Raw genomic sequence first — 16,806 nt, 5'->3', positions numbered from 1 at the left:
ATTTATTTTTTTACTTTGCTTATTATAACTTTCAGAAAGACAATTTTACAGAAAAATAGAACCTTAAAAATGATTTTAGGATTTTTAAACACAAATACCATTTTACCTTTTAAATTCCTTGCTATTCTTTCCTGACAATTTAAATCAATGTTCAAGTACATTTTTTTTATTGTAAAGAATAATAAATGTAAATTTAATTCTTAATTTTAACTTCTGTTTTTTCGACGAAGAATATTTGTGAAATATTTCTTCAAACTTATGATTAAAATTCAAAAAAATATTCTGTGAAATCTAGAAAATCTTTAGAATCAAATTTAAATCTTATTTCAAAGTCTTTTGAATTTCTTTTAACATTTTTGTTCTGGAAAATCTAGAAAAAATAATGATTTGTCTTTGTTAGAAATATAGCTTGATTGGATTTTAACCTATTTAAAACATGTCATCAAAATTCTAAAATTAATCTTAATCAGGAAAAATTACTAGTGATGTTCCATAAATTCTTTTTTCAATGTTTTCAAAAAGATTCCAATTAGCTAGTTTTTCTCTTCTTTTTTTCGGTTGAATTTTGAATTTTAACGAGTCGAAATACGTAAAAGGAAAAAAATGTACGATGGAATGACAGACAGAAATACCCATTTTTTTATACATATATATAGATTTATTTATTATAGGTTAATTGAGCAAATTGGCTATTTCTGGCAATTTATTTAAATGTGTATCAAACTGGTAGCCCTTCGCATTAATCAGTACCCAAGAAGTAGCTCTTGGTTTCAAAAAGGTTGGTGACCCCTGATATAAGGGTTAGGGTTACTAATAAGCAATAATTCTGAGGTTATTGAGGAAAGACTCTTGGTTAATAGCTTACTGGTTGTGTAATAAGGCATTAATAAGTACTTAATGACTAAATAAGAGCCAATGTGTTTCTAATTAGCATGTTATTAAGCAACTAATTGATGGTGAATATGCTCCCCATAGGCAGCACGGTGGTAGAGGGGTTAGTGCATCTACCTCACAACATGAAGGTCCTGTGTTCGATCCTGGGCTCGGGATCTTTCTGTGTGGAGTTTGCATGTCCTCCCCGTAACAGCATGGGTTCCCTCCGGGTACTCCGGCTTCCTCTCACCTCCAAAGACATGCACCTGGGGATAGGTTGATTGGCAACACTAAATTGGCCCGAGTGTGTGAATGTGAGTGTGAATGTTGTCTATCTGTGTTGGCCCTGTGATGCGGTGGCGACTTGTCCAGGGTGTACAACACCTTCCGCCTGAAGCAGCTGAGATTGGCTCCAGCAAACCCCGAATGGGACAAGCGGTAGAAAAATGGATGGATGGATGGATGTTCCCCATATTAAAGTGTTACCTAAAATTCAAACAGTGATGGTAAGCGGAAGTAGCAAAAAAAAAAACAATATAACAGAAGTACTGCACTAGAAGTATATTAAATGTTGGGGTGACAAACAAGCCTTATGGTTGTCATTGCAAAGTTTTATTTCTAAGCTGACTAGAATAATCAAATAACGATCCATCAGGCATTCATTCCATGTGCATTAACTACTACCTAAGTCATTCTCTTGGATTTAAAGCTGCAGGGTTGAATCCAGCTGCTGTGTTAAAGCTATTTTCCCCACACATGAACAAGCTGTGGGGTTGCTACTTAAATGCTGCAGCTTGAGTTTCACCTGCTGGGTAAGATGACAAAAACCATTGTAGGTGTGGGACCTCGCTCTTTTGAGTCAGTGGATGCTCCTGCTGGCAGCACTGGTGAGGTCAGCTCAGGTCTAGTTGGAGGCCGCATGACCTGTTTAGGTGATGAGCTCCAGAATATAAAAGATGAGCTCCATCACGAGGGGCTCGTCGCCTCTTTTGCGCCCCCTGCTGTGGATGACGGGGATCAGCGTGCTGTCCAGGGCGTTCAGGTACTGGGATGGGAGGGGGTTTCCGTTGCTGCCCGCTACAAAACCCACCTCGAAGAATTAATAGAAAAACATTACAAATTAAATAATAATTCAAATACAAACCATGTGAACGTGGAAAGACCTTTTCCAAACTAAAATAGACTTATCAAAGGCCTACTGAAATGAGATTTTCTTATTTAAACGGGGATAGCAGGTCCATTCTATGTGTCATACTTGATCATTTCGCGATATTGCCATATTTTTGCTGAAAGGATTTAGTAGAGAACATCCACGATAAAGTTCGCAACTTTCGGTGCTAATAAAAAAGCCTTGCCTCTACCGGAAGTAGCAGACGATGACGTCACATGTTGATGACTCCTCACATGTTCACATTGATTTTAATGGGAGCCTCCAACAAAAAGTGATATTCGGACCGAGAAAACGACAATTTCCCCATTAATTTGAGCGAGGATGAAAGATTTGTGTTTGAGGATATTGATAGCGACGGACTAGAAAAAAAAAAATTGGGACGGATTCAGATGTTTTTAGAGACATTTACTAGGATAATTCTGGGAAATCCCTTATCTTTCTATTGCGTTGCTAGTGTTTTAGTGAGTTTAATAGTACCTGATAGTCGGAGGGGTGATGCCACGGGTCTCTTGACGCCAATGTCTCAGGGGAGTCAATGGCAGCTATGGACGGCACAAGCTCAGCTTTTCTCCGGTAAGAAGCGATTTTTACCACAATTCTCTCACCGAAACTTGCTGGTTGACATTCCGTCGTATTACATGTTCGCTTGACCGCGCTCTGATCCATAGTAAAGTTTCACCTCCAGGAATTTTAAACAAGGAATCACCGTGTGTTTGTGTGGCTAAAGGCTAAAGCTTCCCATCGCCATCTTTCTACTTTGACTTCTCCATTATTATTGAACAAATTGCAAAATATTCAGCAACACAGATCTCCAAAATACTGTGTAATTATGCCGTTAAAGCAGACGATTTTTAGCTGTGTGTGTGTGCAGCGCTCATACTTCCTAAAAACCTGTGACGTCTTGCGTACACGTCATCATTACACAACGTTTTCAAGACGAAACTCCCGGGAAATTTAAATTTGCAATTTAGTAAACTAAAAAGGCCGTATTGGCATGTGTTGCAATGTTAATATTTCATCATTGATATATAAACTACCAGACTGCGTGGTGGGTAGTAGTGGGTTTCAGTAGGCCTTTAAATATAAATGTAATAATACATAATTATAAGAAAATATTTTTTGGATTAGAATATACTGTATTTCCTTGAATTGCCGCAGGGCATATATTATGCGTCTGCCTTGAATTACTGCCGGGTAAAACTCGCTTCCCAAAATAATTAGCGCATGCTTAGTATTACCGCCTGGTCAAACTCGTGACGTCACAAGTGACACTTCCTCAGTCATCATTTTCAAAAGGGAGGAGGCTGATTTCAATACCGGTAATTTGAAAGGGAAGAAGATTAAGAGCTTCTCAGTAGGATTTAAGGTCCAAGCTTACATCACACTCAAATTTGTACTGCATGCCTTTGGTAAGTGCCGGAATGAGAAGAGGTTTTAAAATGATTAGCGCATGCTTACTTTTACCGCATGCCTTTGGTAAGCGCAGGAGTGAGAAGAGGGTTTTAAATTAATTAGCGCACCGCCGGCAATTTAAGGAAATACGGTATTCTATATCAAAATCCCCAAATAAAAAACAACATACAGTCTAATATAATACATTCACATTGCATAAAAATTGAATTCATTGAAAGTTCTACGGAATCATATTTGAAATAACTTTTTACGTGAAATAATATTTTAAATACAGTCCTGTACGATGTGAAAATGGAACGACTTTTTCTAAACTAAAATTAAGCTCTAAAAATGATATACAAATAACATGATAATAATACAATATACAGATACATTTTTTATTACAATATATTTTAAATCAAAATCCCAAATAAAAACAATATACAGTGTGATATGAATATATTCAAATTACAAACTATTTGAACACATATTTTAGAGCACTTTTCAAATTAAATAATAATGATATTGTAAAAAGTGTCCGACATAATGGGGCCATGGAATCAATTTTTACAAGCTAAAATTGGTAAATATATTGAATGTAAAAAATGATATAAACTATAATACACATTTTTTGATTATAATGTATAATGTAAAAATCCCCAAATAAAAACATGATAACATATAATAAGAATATATTTAAATTACATAAACAATTTGAATACATTAAAGCAATGGTTCTCAACCTTTTTTCAGTGATTTTCCCCCTGTGAACATTTTTTTAATTCAAGTACCCCCTAATACGAGCAAAGCATTTTTGGTTTAAAAAAAAGAGATAAAGAAGTAAAATACAGCACTATGTCATCAGTTTCTGATTTATTAAATTGTATAACAGTGCAAAATATTGCTAATTTGTAGTGGTCTTTCTTGAACTATTTGGAAAAAAAGATAAAAATAACTAAAAACTTGTTGAAAAATGAACAAGTGATTCAATTATAAATACAAATTTCTACACATAGAAGTAATCATCAACTTAAAGTGCCCTCTTTGGGGATTGTAATAGAGATCCATCTGGATTCATGAACTTAATTCTAAACATTTCTTCACAAAATAAGAACTCTTTAACATCAATATTTATGGAACATGTCCACAAGAAATCTAGCTGTCAAAACTGAATATTGCATTGTTGCATTTCTTTTCACAGTTTATGAAGTTACATTCAAATTTAGTTGAAGTTTTATTCAATAAATACATTTACAAAGGATTTTTGAATTGTTGCTATTTTTAGAATATTTAAAAAAAATCTCACGTACCCCTTGGCATACCTTCAAGTACCCCCAGCGGTACGCGTACCCCCCTTTGAGAACCACTGCATTTGAGGTTATGAAGAATTACTTTTTAAAATAACTTTTTAAATAAGATAATGATATTTTAAATACAGTCCTGCACGGTGTGAAAATGTAATCACTTTTTCCAACCTCAAACTGATGAATATATGAATTTAATAAAATTATATAAATGTAATAATAAATAATGTTAAGGAAATATATGCTGATTACAATATATTTTGAATCAAAATCCCCAAATAAAAAAAGATACAGTGTGATATGAATATATTCAAATTGCATAATCAGATTTGAATACATTGTAAGTCATAAATTATTTCATTTTAGAGCACTTTTTAAATGAAATAATATTGATAATATTGTGAATAGAGTCCTACATAATGTGAACATGGAATAACTTTTTCCAAGCTAAAATTGGTGAATATATAAATTATATATACATAATATATAAGAAAATATTTTTTGATTACAATATATTTTGTTAAAATCCCTCTCCCAAAACAAGAAACAGTATATTAAGAATGTCTTTAAATAACGTCATACATTTTAATATATTATAGGTTATAAATAATTACATTTTTAGAGCACTTTTTAATACATTTTAACATAAAATCCCCAAATAAAATAGGGAAACAAGATACAGTTTAATTTTATCACATTTAAATTACATAATTTAACAGGGGTGCTCAACAAACGTACGTACACACACACACATTTATATATACAGTGTATACACACACATATATATATATATATATATATATATATATATATATATATATATATATATATATATATATATATATATATATATATATATATATATATATATATTTAAAGTTAAAGTTAAAGTACAAATGATTGTCACATGCACACTAAGTGTGGTGAAATTTGTCCTTTGCATTTCACCCTTCCCCTTGTTCACCCCCTAAGAGGTGAGGGGAGCAGTGAGTAGCAGCGGTGGCTGCGCCCGGGAATAATTTTTGGTGGTTTAACCCCCAATTCTAACCCTTGACGCTGAGTGCCAAGCAGGGAGATAATGGGTCCCATTTTTATAGTCTTTGGTATGACTCGTTATATACAAACACACACACACACACACACACACACACACACACACACACACACACACACACATGTATATACTGTATGTAAAATAAATAATATAAAATAGAAATACTGTACAGAGAAAAATATTATTAATTATATCACTTATTACTTTTCAAGCCCAAAATTACTGCATAAATTTAAAAAATACATGTTTTCTGTAATAATAGGGCAATTGATAATGATAGTAATAATAATAATAAATATGATCAAAATTAATGTATAACAACATGTAAATAATGTCCTGCATGCTAAACTGTAAAACTATTGATTTATCATTACTCCTTTTTTACAATAAGTTTTCAAACACAAACGTTGAAGTATTTGTTTTATAGTATTTTTGTAACTAGATGACATCACAATATTATAAACAGTGGTTAGTATGATATATATATATATACACATATATATATATATATATATATATATATATATATATATATATATATATATATATAGTGCGGCCACAATGATCAACATTTGTTAGATATAATACCTGTTGGAGGTCAAAGGTGACACGCAGCCCCAGCTTGGCCAAGCCATCCTCCTTCAGCAGTTTAAGGTAAGGACACAAGGCCAAGCAAAAGGCTCGGGCGATGCGCTCTGTGAGTCGATTGTGTTCCGCTAAGTCAAAGGTGACACCTTTAGGCAGGTCAGCCTTCTGCAGGTAAAACACCTGCACAGAACCATCATTTAAAACCTTCAAAGTGTTAAAACACGAACAAAAACTGAAATATCGGATAAAACTTACTTCTGTCCAGTGGATAATCTTCCCATTTTCTTTGTATTCTGATTTCTGGAACATCTTTGTGCTGCTGATGGATTCCATGGATTTACCATCAATGGGGCTTAGAATTCTGAAATGGATCAAGCAAAAACACTGACACTTTTTTGTGATTGTTGCAACATAAATTGCTTGATTTTGCAACAGCATTTTCAAAAAGTTACGGCACATGGCAATGTTTTAAAGCTACAGTGGGGCAAAAAGTAATTAGTCAGCCACCGATTGTGCAAGTTCTCCTACTTAAAATGATGACAGAGGTCTGTAATTTTCATCATAGGTACACTTCAACTGTGAGAGACAGAATGTGAAAAAAAAATTCAGGAAATCACATTGTAGGAATTTTAAAGAATTTATTTGTAAATTATGGTGGAAAATAAGTATTTGGTCAACCATTCAAAGCTCTCAATGATGGAAGGAGGTTTTGGCTCAAAATCTCACGATACATGGCCCCATACATTCTTTCCTTAACACTGATCAATCGTCCTGTCCCCTTAGCAGAAAAACAGCCCCAAAGCATGATGTTTCCACCCCCATGCTTCACAGTAGGTATGGTGTTCTTGGGATGTAACTCAGTATTCTTCTTCCTCCAAACACGACGAGTTGAGTTTATACCAAAAAGTTCTATTTTGGTTTCATCTGACCACATGACATTTTCCCATGTGCTCTCTGGTAAAACTTCAGACGGGCCTGGACATGCACTGGCTTGAGCAGGGGGATTCCCTGTCGGCATAACCTTTGTTACTTTAGTCCCTGCTCTCTGCAGGTCATTCACCAGGTCCCCTCCTGTGGTGCTGGGATTTTTGCTCACCGTTCTCATGATCATTTTGACCCCACGGGATGAGATTTTGCATGGAGCCCCAGATCGAGGGAGATTATCAGTGGTCTTGTATGTCTTCCATTTTCTGATAATTGCTCCCACAGTTGATTTTTTCACACCAAGCTGCTTGCCTGTTGTAGATTCACTCTTCCCAGTCTGGTGCAGGTCTACAATTATTTTCCTGGTGTCCTTCGACAGCTCTTTGGTCTTGGCCATAGTGGAGTTTGGAGTCTGACTGTTTGAGGCTATAGATAGGTGTCTTTTATACAGATAACGAGTTCAAACAAGTGCCATTAATACAGGTAACGAGTGGAAGACAGAAGAGCTTCTTAAAGAAGAAGTTACAGGTCTGTGAGACCCAGAGATCTTCCTTGTTTGAAGTGACCAAATACTTATTTTCCACCATAATTTACAAATAAATTATTTGAAATTCCTAGAATTTTTTTTTCACATTCTGTCTCTCACAGTTGAAGTGTACCTATGATGAAAATTACAGACCTCTGTCATCATTTTAAGTGGGAGAACTTGCACAATCGGTGGCTGACTAAATACTTTTTCGCCCCACTGTAATGTTTTGAATGTAAAATGCATTAAGATAAAAAAAAATCAGTTGTCATGTCTTTCATAATGATTGTGATGGATAGGCAATATTCCAAAAAAGTGCAGTTTCCACTTACGCAGCAATATACGGCATACCCACCCTTTATTGACGGTGCTTTTTCCGTCCACCCACTGCAAACAAACAAGCTCCTGGCTGTCCGCTTGGTCTACACGTCCACAGGTGATGACATAGTCTCGCATCTGCCGTAGCGACCTGCGCAGCTCTGCCATTGTCTCCGGGGTAATCTGCACCATAAGTCCATCTGGGGGCGGGGGGTGACAAGTACACAATATCCAGACACCAGTAGAGAGACACACTTGTCAACACTGACACACACGGAGACGCACAGACTGTTAAATTGTGCACACACACACACACGCACATAAACAATGAATGAATGCATGAATGCATGAAGCAGTCCACAAGCTGCTAACAAGTGATGAGGGCCAAGCAGTAAAGAACCAGGAGATGCTACCTTCGACGATGCTGGACTTGGCCAAATAACCTGCAGATGCTTTCAGTGCACTGCTGAATATGAAAAAACATGAGCCAGTTACTGCGGAAAGAAAGGGAACAAAGAATATGATTGTTATTTACACCGTGAGACTATAAGTATAATATATCTAAATATATGTAAATATATCTAAATATATGTAAATATATATATTATATATATAAAGACATATATATAATATAAATATATATATAGACGTATATATAATATAAATATATATTGACATATATATTTATATATATAATATATATGTAAATGTATGTGTCTATATATAGACATATATATAGACACATTTATAAATATATATGTGTTTATATATACATAGACGTATATGTATACATATCCATATATATATAGACATATGCATATATATATTTATAGTTTGCAAATACATCAAAGATGCTATTATAATCCATTTCTAATGGATAAAGCTTTGGCCTGGACAAGAGGTCATCAGGTGGTCCCCAACGTTCACAGAGTGTTTCGACCCTTAACCACAACACTCTCCGGTTGGTGGGTCAGCAGTGATTGGCCAGATCACTGCTCCTCTCATCCAGGCTTCCAGCTATTGTCCTCTCTTTTATGCCAGAGCCAACAGGAGGCTCTCTCCGCCGCTTCTCCCAGCCTACGAACGGCTGTTTTTCTCAAGTGACCTCTCAATCCAACCTTTGTCATCATATTCCACACAGATTGCGCAGGGAATCCTCGACAACCTACTTCCACTGTCATCAGCCATGCTGTCCACCCCTTGTCCCGGCAGTCCTGGACAAGTTGTTGGTACTTTGTTTCCTTCCTCTCTGCCGCTTCCTCACATCCCTCCTCCCATGGGACAGTAAGCTCCACCATGATGATTTTCTTTCCCTCTGGGGACCACAAGACTATGTCTGGTCTCAGAGTGGTGGACAGTACTGCCTCTGGGAAGAGGAGCTTCCGCCCCAGGTCGACCTCCATCTCCCATCCCTGGGCCAACTGCAAGAGGTTTTGGTTGGCTTGGCCTTGGACAACTGGTCTATGACCCTCTTTCACGAAGGTGATGGTGCTCAGCAATGGTTTTGTTTTGGCTGGGTGTTTCTTTCTCCTCTCTTGCTCCAAGATGTCTGCGAGCATTGCCAACACCTTGTCATGGCGCCACCTGTATCTTCCCTGGGTCAATGCTGTTTTGCACCCAGACAGAATGTGCGCCATAGTTCCTTTACCGCCACACAACCTGCACAGCGGGTCCTCCCTCATTCCCCACCTATGCAAGTTGACTGGGGTCGGCAGGGTGTCATACACTGCTCGAAGCAGGAATGAGATACGAAACGGCTCCAGCCTCCACAGTTCACTCCACGTCACGTTCCTCTTGGGAAGGTTCCACCTTGTCCAGGCACCTTGGGTTGCGAGCTCGATGGCTTTAGCTCTCCTTCCTTCTTCCTCAAGGTTTCGGACTTCATCCTGAATCAAGGTCCTCCTTTCCCTGGGAGTGGACTTGGACCACTGCTGGAAATGTGATGTTCCTAGACCCTGTCTTCCAGTGCAGAGGCTTCCGATGGTGTCTTTGGTCCTGAGAGATGATTCTGCCTGGGCAATAGCAGTGCTAGCGGCCCACTTCCTGCCAGATCTTGTTCTTATTCCAGCTTCCCTGATCAGCCGATCTTGGGAGTCCCTATATGTCAGGGAAAGTCTGCATTTTGCGACTTTAAACTCCTCCAGAACTGAAGACAGGGGGAGCTGGAGCTGGCCCGACCTTATGTAGAGCCCCGTAGATGTAAAGCTCGGGGGTATCCCCAACCATTTCCGAAGGTGCTTGTTGAACTTCCTCTCCAACCCTTCAACTGTTGTTATCGCCACTTCGTACACGGTGAGAAGCCACATAAGTCTTTGGAGTAAGCCGTGCTGGTAGATCCAGCACTTGTATTTCCCAGGCAGACCAGACTTGTCAATCCTTTTCAACCATTCTTCAACCTGATTTTCGGTGCTGGAGATGCTGTTTTTATCCGTCATGGAATCATCATACCACTTTCCAAGGCATTTAATAGGGTTCCCTTGGATGTTTGGGATTGCTTCCCCCTGAACAAGCAACTTGAACTTTCCCGTTGTTTTTCCCTTTTGGATCACCAGACACCTTGATTTCTTGGGCTTGAAGATCATCTTTGCCCAAGTAGCCATACGATCCAGTTCCGCCAGGACCCATCTCGCCTGCACGTGAGTTGGTGTTATCACGGTAAGATCATCCATGAATGCCCTGATTGCTGGTTGTTGACTTCCTGCTGCAGTCTTTGGTCCTCTTGACTTTATGATCGCTGCAGAGATGATCAGGTTCATTCCCATGACAAACAAGATGGGAGAGATGGTGCACCCTGTCACTATTCCCTTCTCCACTGGCTGCCATTTAGTTGTGAACATGGCTGCTTGGAATCGTAGCTTGATGTCTCCCAGGTAGCTGGTGATCATCCCCTGGATGTGATGTGGGATGTGGTAATGGTCCATAGCCACTTGGATCACGTTATGGGGAATTGACCCATATGCATTAGCAAAATCAAGCCAGACTACTGTTAGGTTGCCTTTCTTCTCCTTTGCTTCTTGGATAAGTTGGCTGAGGAGCCCTGTATGCTCCAGGCACCCGGAGAACCCTTCGATACCGCCCTTCTGGATAGAGGTGTTAATATATCCATTCCGGGTCATAAAGGAGCTCATTCTTTTGGCCAGCACTGAAAAGAAGATTTTCCCCTCCACACTTAGCAAGGAAATGGTTCGGAACTGGCTGATCTTTGTGGATCCCCGTTCTTTCGGCACAAAGCACCCTTCTGCCCTTCTCCAGCTTGTTGGTACGGTTCCTTTGGCCCATATAACCCGCATAAGCTTCCACAGCCTGTGTAGGAGCTTAGGGCATTTCTTGTATACTTTGTAGGGTATACCGCTGGGACCTGGGGCAGAAGCTGATCTTGCGTGCTTGACAACCTCTTGAACCTCTCTCCATGATGGATATTCTGTGCTGAGGGAGGATGTTGGTGGACTGATGGTACCAAGCCCGAGATTTCCTGGTAGGGCATTGTTTCTTGAAGGGTCACTGAATGTCTCTTCAACAAACTCCTCCACCTCCTCCTTAGAACTTGTTAGAGTCCCTGACCTCGTCTCTCCCAAAAGTGACTTGGTGAAGCGATAGGGGTCTTTTATGAACTGGGCTCGTGCAGCTTCCTGCCTTTTCCGCCTTTGCCTTTGCCCTTCAGCCCTTCTCAGCCTGATGAGCTGCTCGCGGAGGCTGGCTGTCAGTTCTTTTATACCTTCCTTTTCTTCCATGCTTGCCAATTTGAATTGCTTTCTCAGGGTTTTAATCTCCTTCCGAATTTGTTTGATCTTTCTTTCTCTTCTGTTTTCCTGCTTTTCTGGTCTGTCTTTGTTCTCTCTCCTTGGCACTGTTCCAAACCGCTCTTTTCCCAAGTTGTAAGTGATGGCTGTGAGTGAATCCACCTTCCTTTCTACTGAACCTGCTTGAACCATTTCAAGCACCCTTTCCAGATCTTCATCGAGCATGGACCACTCCTTGGTCTCACTCATCTTAGGCCACTTGATTCTTTCCTTCGTTGGCTGGGGTGGGCTTTCTGGGATGGCATTTGAGGTTGTCCTTGTGGGGTTTTGGGGGATTGCAAGCACTGAGAGATCTCTAGGACTATGGTTTGCTTCCTGCCTAGGGTTCTCCTGCGTCTCACCAGACTGTTCGTCTGAGCGGTGTGCCTGTGTCCGTCCCTGTCCACACTTGGCCTTGTCCTTGGCCTTGCTCTGGTGTATTTTGAGCCCTCTTGCACCTTTGCAGATCTTTCCGCAATTGCACTTCACTTCCCATGCCTCCCCAGTCAAGGTGGTCTGTTTGAGCCTTCTCTGTGTCCGTGTCACTGTCCTTATATATATATATATATATATACATCTATATATACAGACGTGTATATATGTAGACGTATACACATATATATACATGTACAAACATATATACCGGACAATTCCACAAACTTAATGGCTGGCTCACATCGTGGTCACTCCGTGATCACGTACGACCGCCAGACACTTCTGGATGTGGACACATCGGGCCGTTTTGGACCGATAGACACTTGCGTGCTAGACTTGCTAACTAGCACGGGAATACATCGGCGGCTACATCCAGCGGCCTGTGAAGCAGGGGAGTCTAGTAGCAGCGGGGGCCGTCTACGGAGCAGACGCCAGCGGTGTGATCGGAAACGCGGATGCCGAGCGGGGCTAAAAACAAAGCAGAAGGCTAATCCCCACAGAACACCACTTTCCTCCATCCCGAAGACGGATTTAGATGGAAAATGCGAGACTACTGGTCTGGGTAAGGAGTCTGTTAAATTAGAACAAGTTTTTTCTGCTTTGAGTGTTTCAGAGTTGGACATGTGTTTTACTGAGGTGGCTAACCATGATGCGTGCAGTTTATCAAAGCAACAAACAAACAATCGGAAAATCCCCGTTACTGAGGTGGCTAACCATGATGCGTGCAGTTTATCAAAGCAACAATCAAACAATCGGAAAATTCCTGTCGTATCAATTCCTAGATATGGTCGTAACTATACTAAATGCACTGGGCATAATAAACACAACATTATTAATATTGCTACTACGGATAATTTGATCAAAAACTCCCTAAAACAGCCCACTACCTATAATATAGGTTTTTTAAACATAAGATCATTGTCTCCTAAAACGTTGTTAGTTAATGATATTATCAGAGACAACAATCTTAACGTCATCGGTCTCAGCGAAACCTGGCTTAAACCAAACGACTTTTTTGCGCTAAATGAGGCATGTCCTCCTAACTTTACACATGCGCATATTGCCCGTCCGCTCAAAAGGGGTGGGGGGGTTGCACTAATATACAACGAAAACTTTAACCTTAGTCCTAACATAAATAATAAATATAAATCGTTTGAGGTGCTTACTATGAGGTCTGTCACACCGCTGCCTCTACACCTGGCTGTTATCTACCGCCCCCCAGGGCCCTATTCGGACTTTATTAATGAATTCTCAGAGTTCGTTGCTGATCTAGTGACACACGCCGATAATATAATCATAATGGGGGACTTTAATATCCATATGAATACCCCATCGGACCCACCGTGCGTAGCGCTCCAGACTGTAATTGATAGCTGTGGTCTCACACAAATAATAAATGAACCCACGCATCGCAACGGTAATACGATAGACCTAGTGCTTGTCAGGGGCATCAACGTTTCCAAAGTTACGATACTCCCGTATACTAAAGTATTGTCTGATCATTACCTTATAAAATTCGAGGTTCAGACGCATGTTCGTCAAACTAATAATAATAATAACTGCTATAGCAGCCGCAACATTAATACAGCCACAACGACAACTCTTGCTGACCTACTGCCCTCGGTAATGGCACCATTCCCAAAGTATGTGGGCTCTATTGATAACCTCACTAACAACTTTAACGACGCCCTGCGCGAAACCATTGATAACATAGCACCGCTAAAGTTAAAAAAGGCTCCAAAAAAGCGCACCCCGTGGTTTACAGAAGACACTAGAGCTCAGAAATTATTATGTAGAAAGCTGGAACGCAAATGGCGCACGACTAAACTTGAGGTGCACCATCAAGCATGGAGTGATGGTTTAATAACTTATAAACGCATGCTTACCTTAGCTAAAGCCAAATATTACTCAAATCTCATCCACCGTAATAAAAACGATCCTAAATTTTTGTTTAGTACGTTAGCATCGCTAACCCAACAAGGGACTCCTTCCAGTAGCTCAACCCACTCAGCTGATGACTTTATGCAATTCTTTAGTAAGAAAATTGAAGTCATTAGAAAGGAGATTAAAGACAATGCGTCCCAGCTACAACGGGGTTCTATTAACACTGACACGATTGTATATACGGCGGATACTGCCCTCCAAAATACTTTCTCTCGTTTTGAGGAAATAACATTAGAGGAATTGTTACAACGTGTAAATGGAATAAAACAGACAACATGTTTACTTGACCCTCTTCCTGGGAAACTGATCAAGGAGCTCTTTGTATTATTAGGTCCATCAGTGCTAAATATTATAAACTTATCACTCTCCTCGGGCACTGTTCCCCTAGCATTCAAAAAAGCGGTTATTCATCCTCTTCTTAAAAGACCTAACCTCGATCCTGACCTCATGGTAAACTACCGACCGGTGTCTCACCTTCCCTTTATTTCAAAAATCCTTGAAAAAATTGTTGCGGAGCAGTTAAATGAACACTTAGCGTCTAACAATCTATGTGAAACCTTTCAATCCGGTTTCAGGGCAAATCACTCCACGGAGACAGCCCTCGCAAAAATGACTAATGATCTATTGCTAACGATGGATTCTGATGCGTCATCTATGTTGCTGCTCCTCGATCTTAGCGCTGCTTTCGATACCGTCGATCATAATATTTTATTAGAACGTATCAAAACACGAATTGGTATGTCAGACTTAGCCCTGTCTTGGTTTAACTCTTATCTTACTGATAGGATGCAGTGTGTCTCCCATAACAATGTGACCTCGGACTACGTTAAGGTAACGTGTGGAGTTCCCCAGGGTTCGGTCCTTGGCCCTGCACTCTTCAGCATCTACATGCTGCCGCTAGGTGACATCATACGCAAATACGGTATTAGCTTTCACTGTTATGCTGATGACACCCAACTCTACATGCCCCTAAAGCTGACCAACACGCCGGATTGTAGTCAGCTGGAGGCGTGTCTTAATGAAATTAAACAATGGATGTCCGCTAACTTTTTGCAACTCAACGCCAAAAAAACGGAAATGCTGATTATCGGTCCTGCTAGACACCGAACTCTATTTAATAATACAACTCTAACATTTGACAACCAAACAATTAAACAAGGCGACACGGTAAAGAATCTGGGTGTTATCTTCGACCCAACTCTCTCCTTTGAGGCACACATTAAAAGCGTTACTAAAACGGCCTTCTTTCATCTCCGTAATATCGCTAAAATTCGCTCCATTCTGTCCACTAAAGACGCTGAGATCATTATCCATGCGTTTGTTACGTCTCGCCTCGACTACTGTAACGTATTATTTTCGGGTCTCCCCATGTCTAGCATTAAAAGATTACAGTTGGTACAAAATGCGGCTGCTAGACTTTTGACAAGAACAAGAAAGTTTGATCACATTACGCCTGTACTGGCTCACCTGCACTGGCTTCCTGTGCACTTAAGATGTGACTTTAAGGTTTTACTACTTACGTATAAAATACTACACGGTCTAGCTCCATCTTATCTTGCCGATTGTATTGTACCATATGTCCCGGCAAGAAATCTGCGTTCAAAGGACTCCGGCTTATTAGTGATTCCCAAAGCCCAAAAAAAGTCTGCGGGCTATAGAGCATTTTCCGTTCGGGCTCCAGTACTCTGGAATGCCCTCCCGGTAACAGTTCGCGATGCCACCTCAGTAGAAGCATTTAAGTCTCACCTTAAAACTCATTTGTATACTCTAGCCTTTAAATAGACTCCCTTTTTAGACCAGTTGATCTGCCGTTTCTTTTCTTTTTCTTCTATGTCCCACTCTCCCGTGTGGAGGGGGTCCGGTCCGATCCGGTGGCCATGTACTGCTCGCCTGTGTATCGGCTGGGGACATCTCTGCGCTGCTGGTCCGCCTACGCTTGGGATGGTTTCCTGCTGGCTCCGCTGTGAACGGGACTCTCGCTGCTGTGTCTTGGATCCTCTTTGGACTGGACTCTCGCGACTATGTTGTATCCATTGTGGATTGAACTTTCACAGTATCATGTTAGATCCGCTCGACATCCATTGCTTTCCTCCTCTCTAAGGTTCTCATAGTCATCATTGTCACCGACGTCCCACTGGGTCATTATTGTCACCAATGTCCCACTGGGTGTGAGTTTTCCTACCGAGGATGTCGTGGTGGTTTGTGCAGCCCTTTGAGACACTAGTGATTTAGGGCTATATAAGTAAACATTGATTGATTGATTGATTGATATATATACACACACACATATATATACAGACAAATGCATATATATATATATATACATCTATATATACAGACGTGTATATATATAGACATATACACATATGTATACATATATAGACATATATATATACATAGACATATACACACATATATAGACATATACACATACATATATACACACATATACAGTATATACATACACACACATATATGTATATATACACACACATATC

At 39.8% G+C, this 16,806-nt stretch overlaps 1 protein-coding gene across 2 annotated transcripts in view; it reads right to left on the bottom strand.

Annotated features, from left to right (window-relative positions):
• Positions 1 to 1,463: 1,463 nt before the first annotated feature.
• The window catches only part of zfyve9b (zinc finger, FYVE domain containing 9b), a 36,388-nt gene continuing 21,045 nt past the window's right edge, over positions 1,464 to 16,806 (bottom strand). For both annotated transcript variants that reach the window (XM_061888103.1, XM_061888104.1), the window contains exons 12-16: positions 8,564 to 8,644; positions 8,188 to 8,350; positions 6,638 to 6,743; positions 6,383 to 6,562; positions 1,464 to 1,963 (exon numbers count right to left, since the gene is read on the bottom strand). In XM_061888103.1, coding sequence (XP_061744087.1) covers positions 1,802 to 1,963; positions 6,383 to 6,562; positions 6,638 to 6,743; positions 8,188 to 8,350; positions 8,564 to 8,644 — 692 coding nt within the window. In that variant the 3' untranslated portion in view covers positions 1,464 to 1,801. The remainder of the gene's footprint in view (positions 1,964 to 6,382; positions 6,563 to 6,637; positions 6,744 to 8,187; positions 8,351 to 8,563; positions 8,645 to 16,806) is intronic.

This window comes from Nerophis ophidion, linkage group LG26 (genome assembly GCF_033978795.1).
Source record: "Nerophis ophidion isolate RoL-2023_Sa linkage group LG26, RoL_Noph_v1.0, whole genome shotgun sequence".
In the NCBI taxonomy this organism is placed as follows: domain Eukaryota; kingdom Metazoa; phylum Chordata; class Actinopteri; order Syngnathiformes; family Syngnathidae; genus Nerophis; species Nerophis ophidion.
This window is presented reverse-complemented; position numbering and strand designations above follow the sequence as displayed.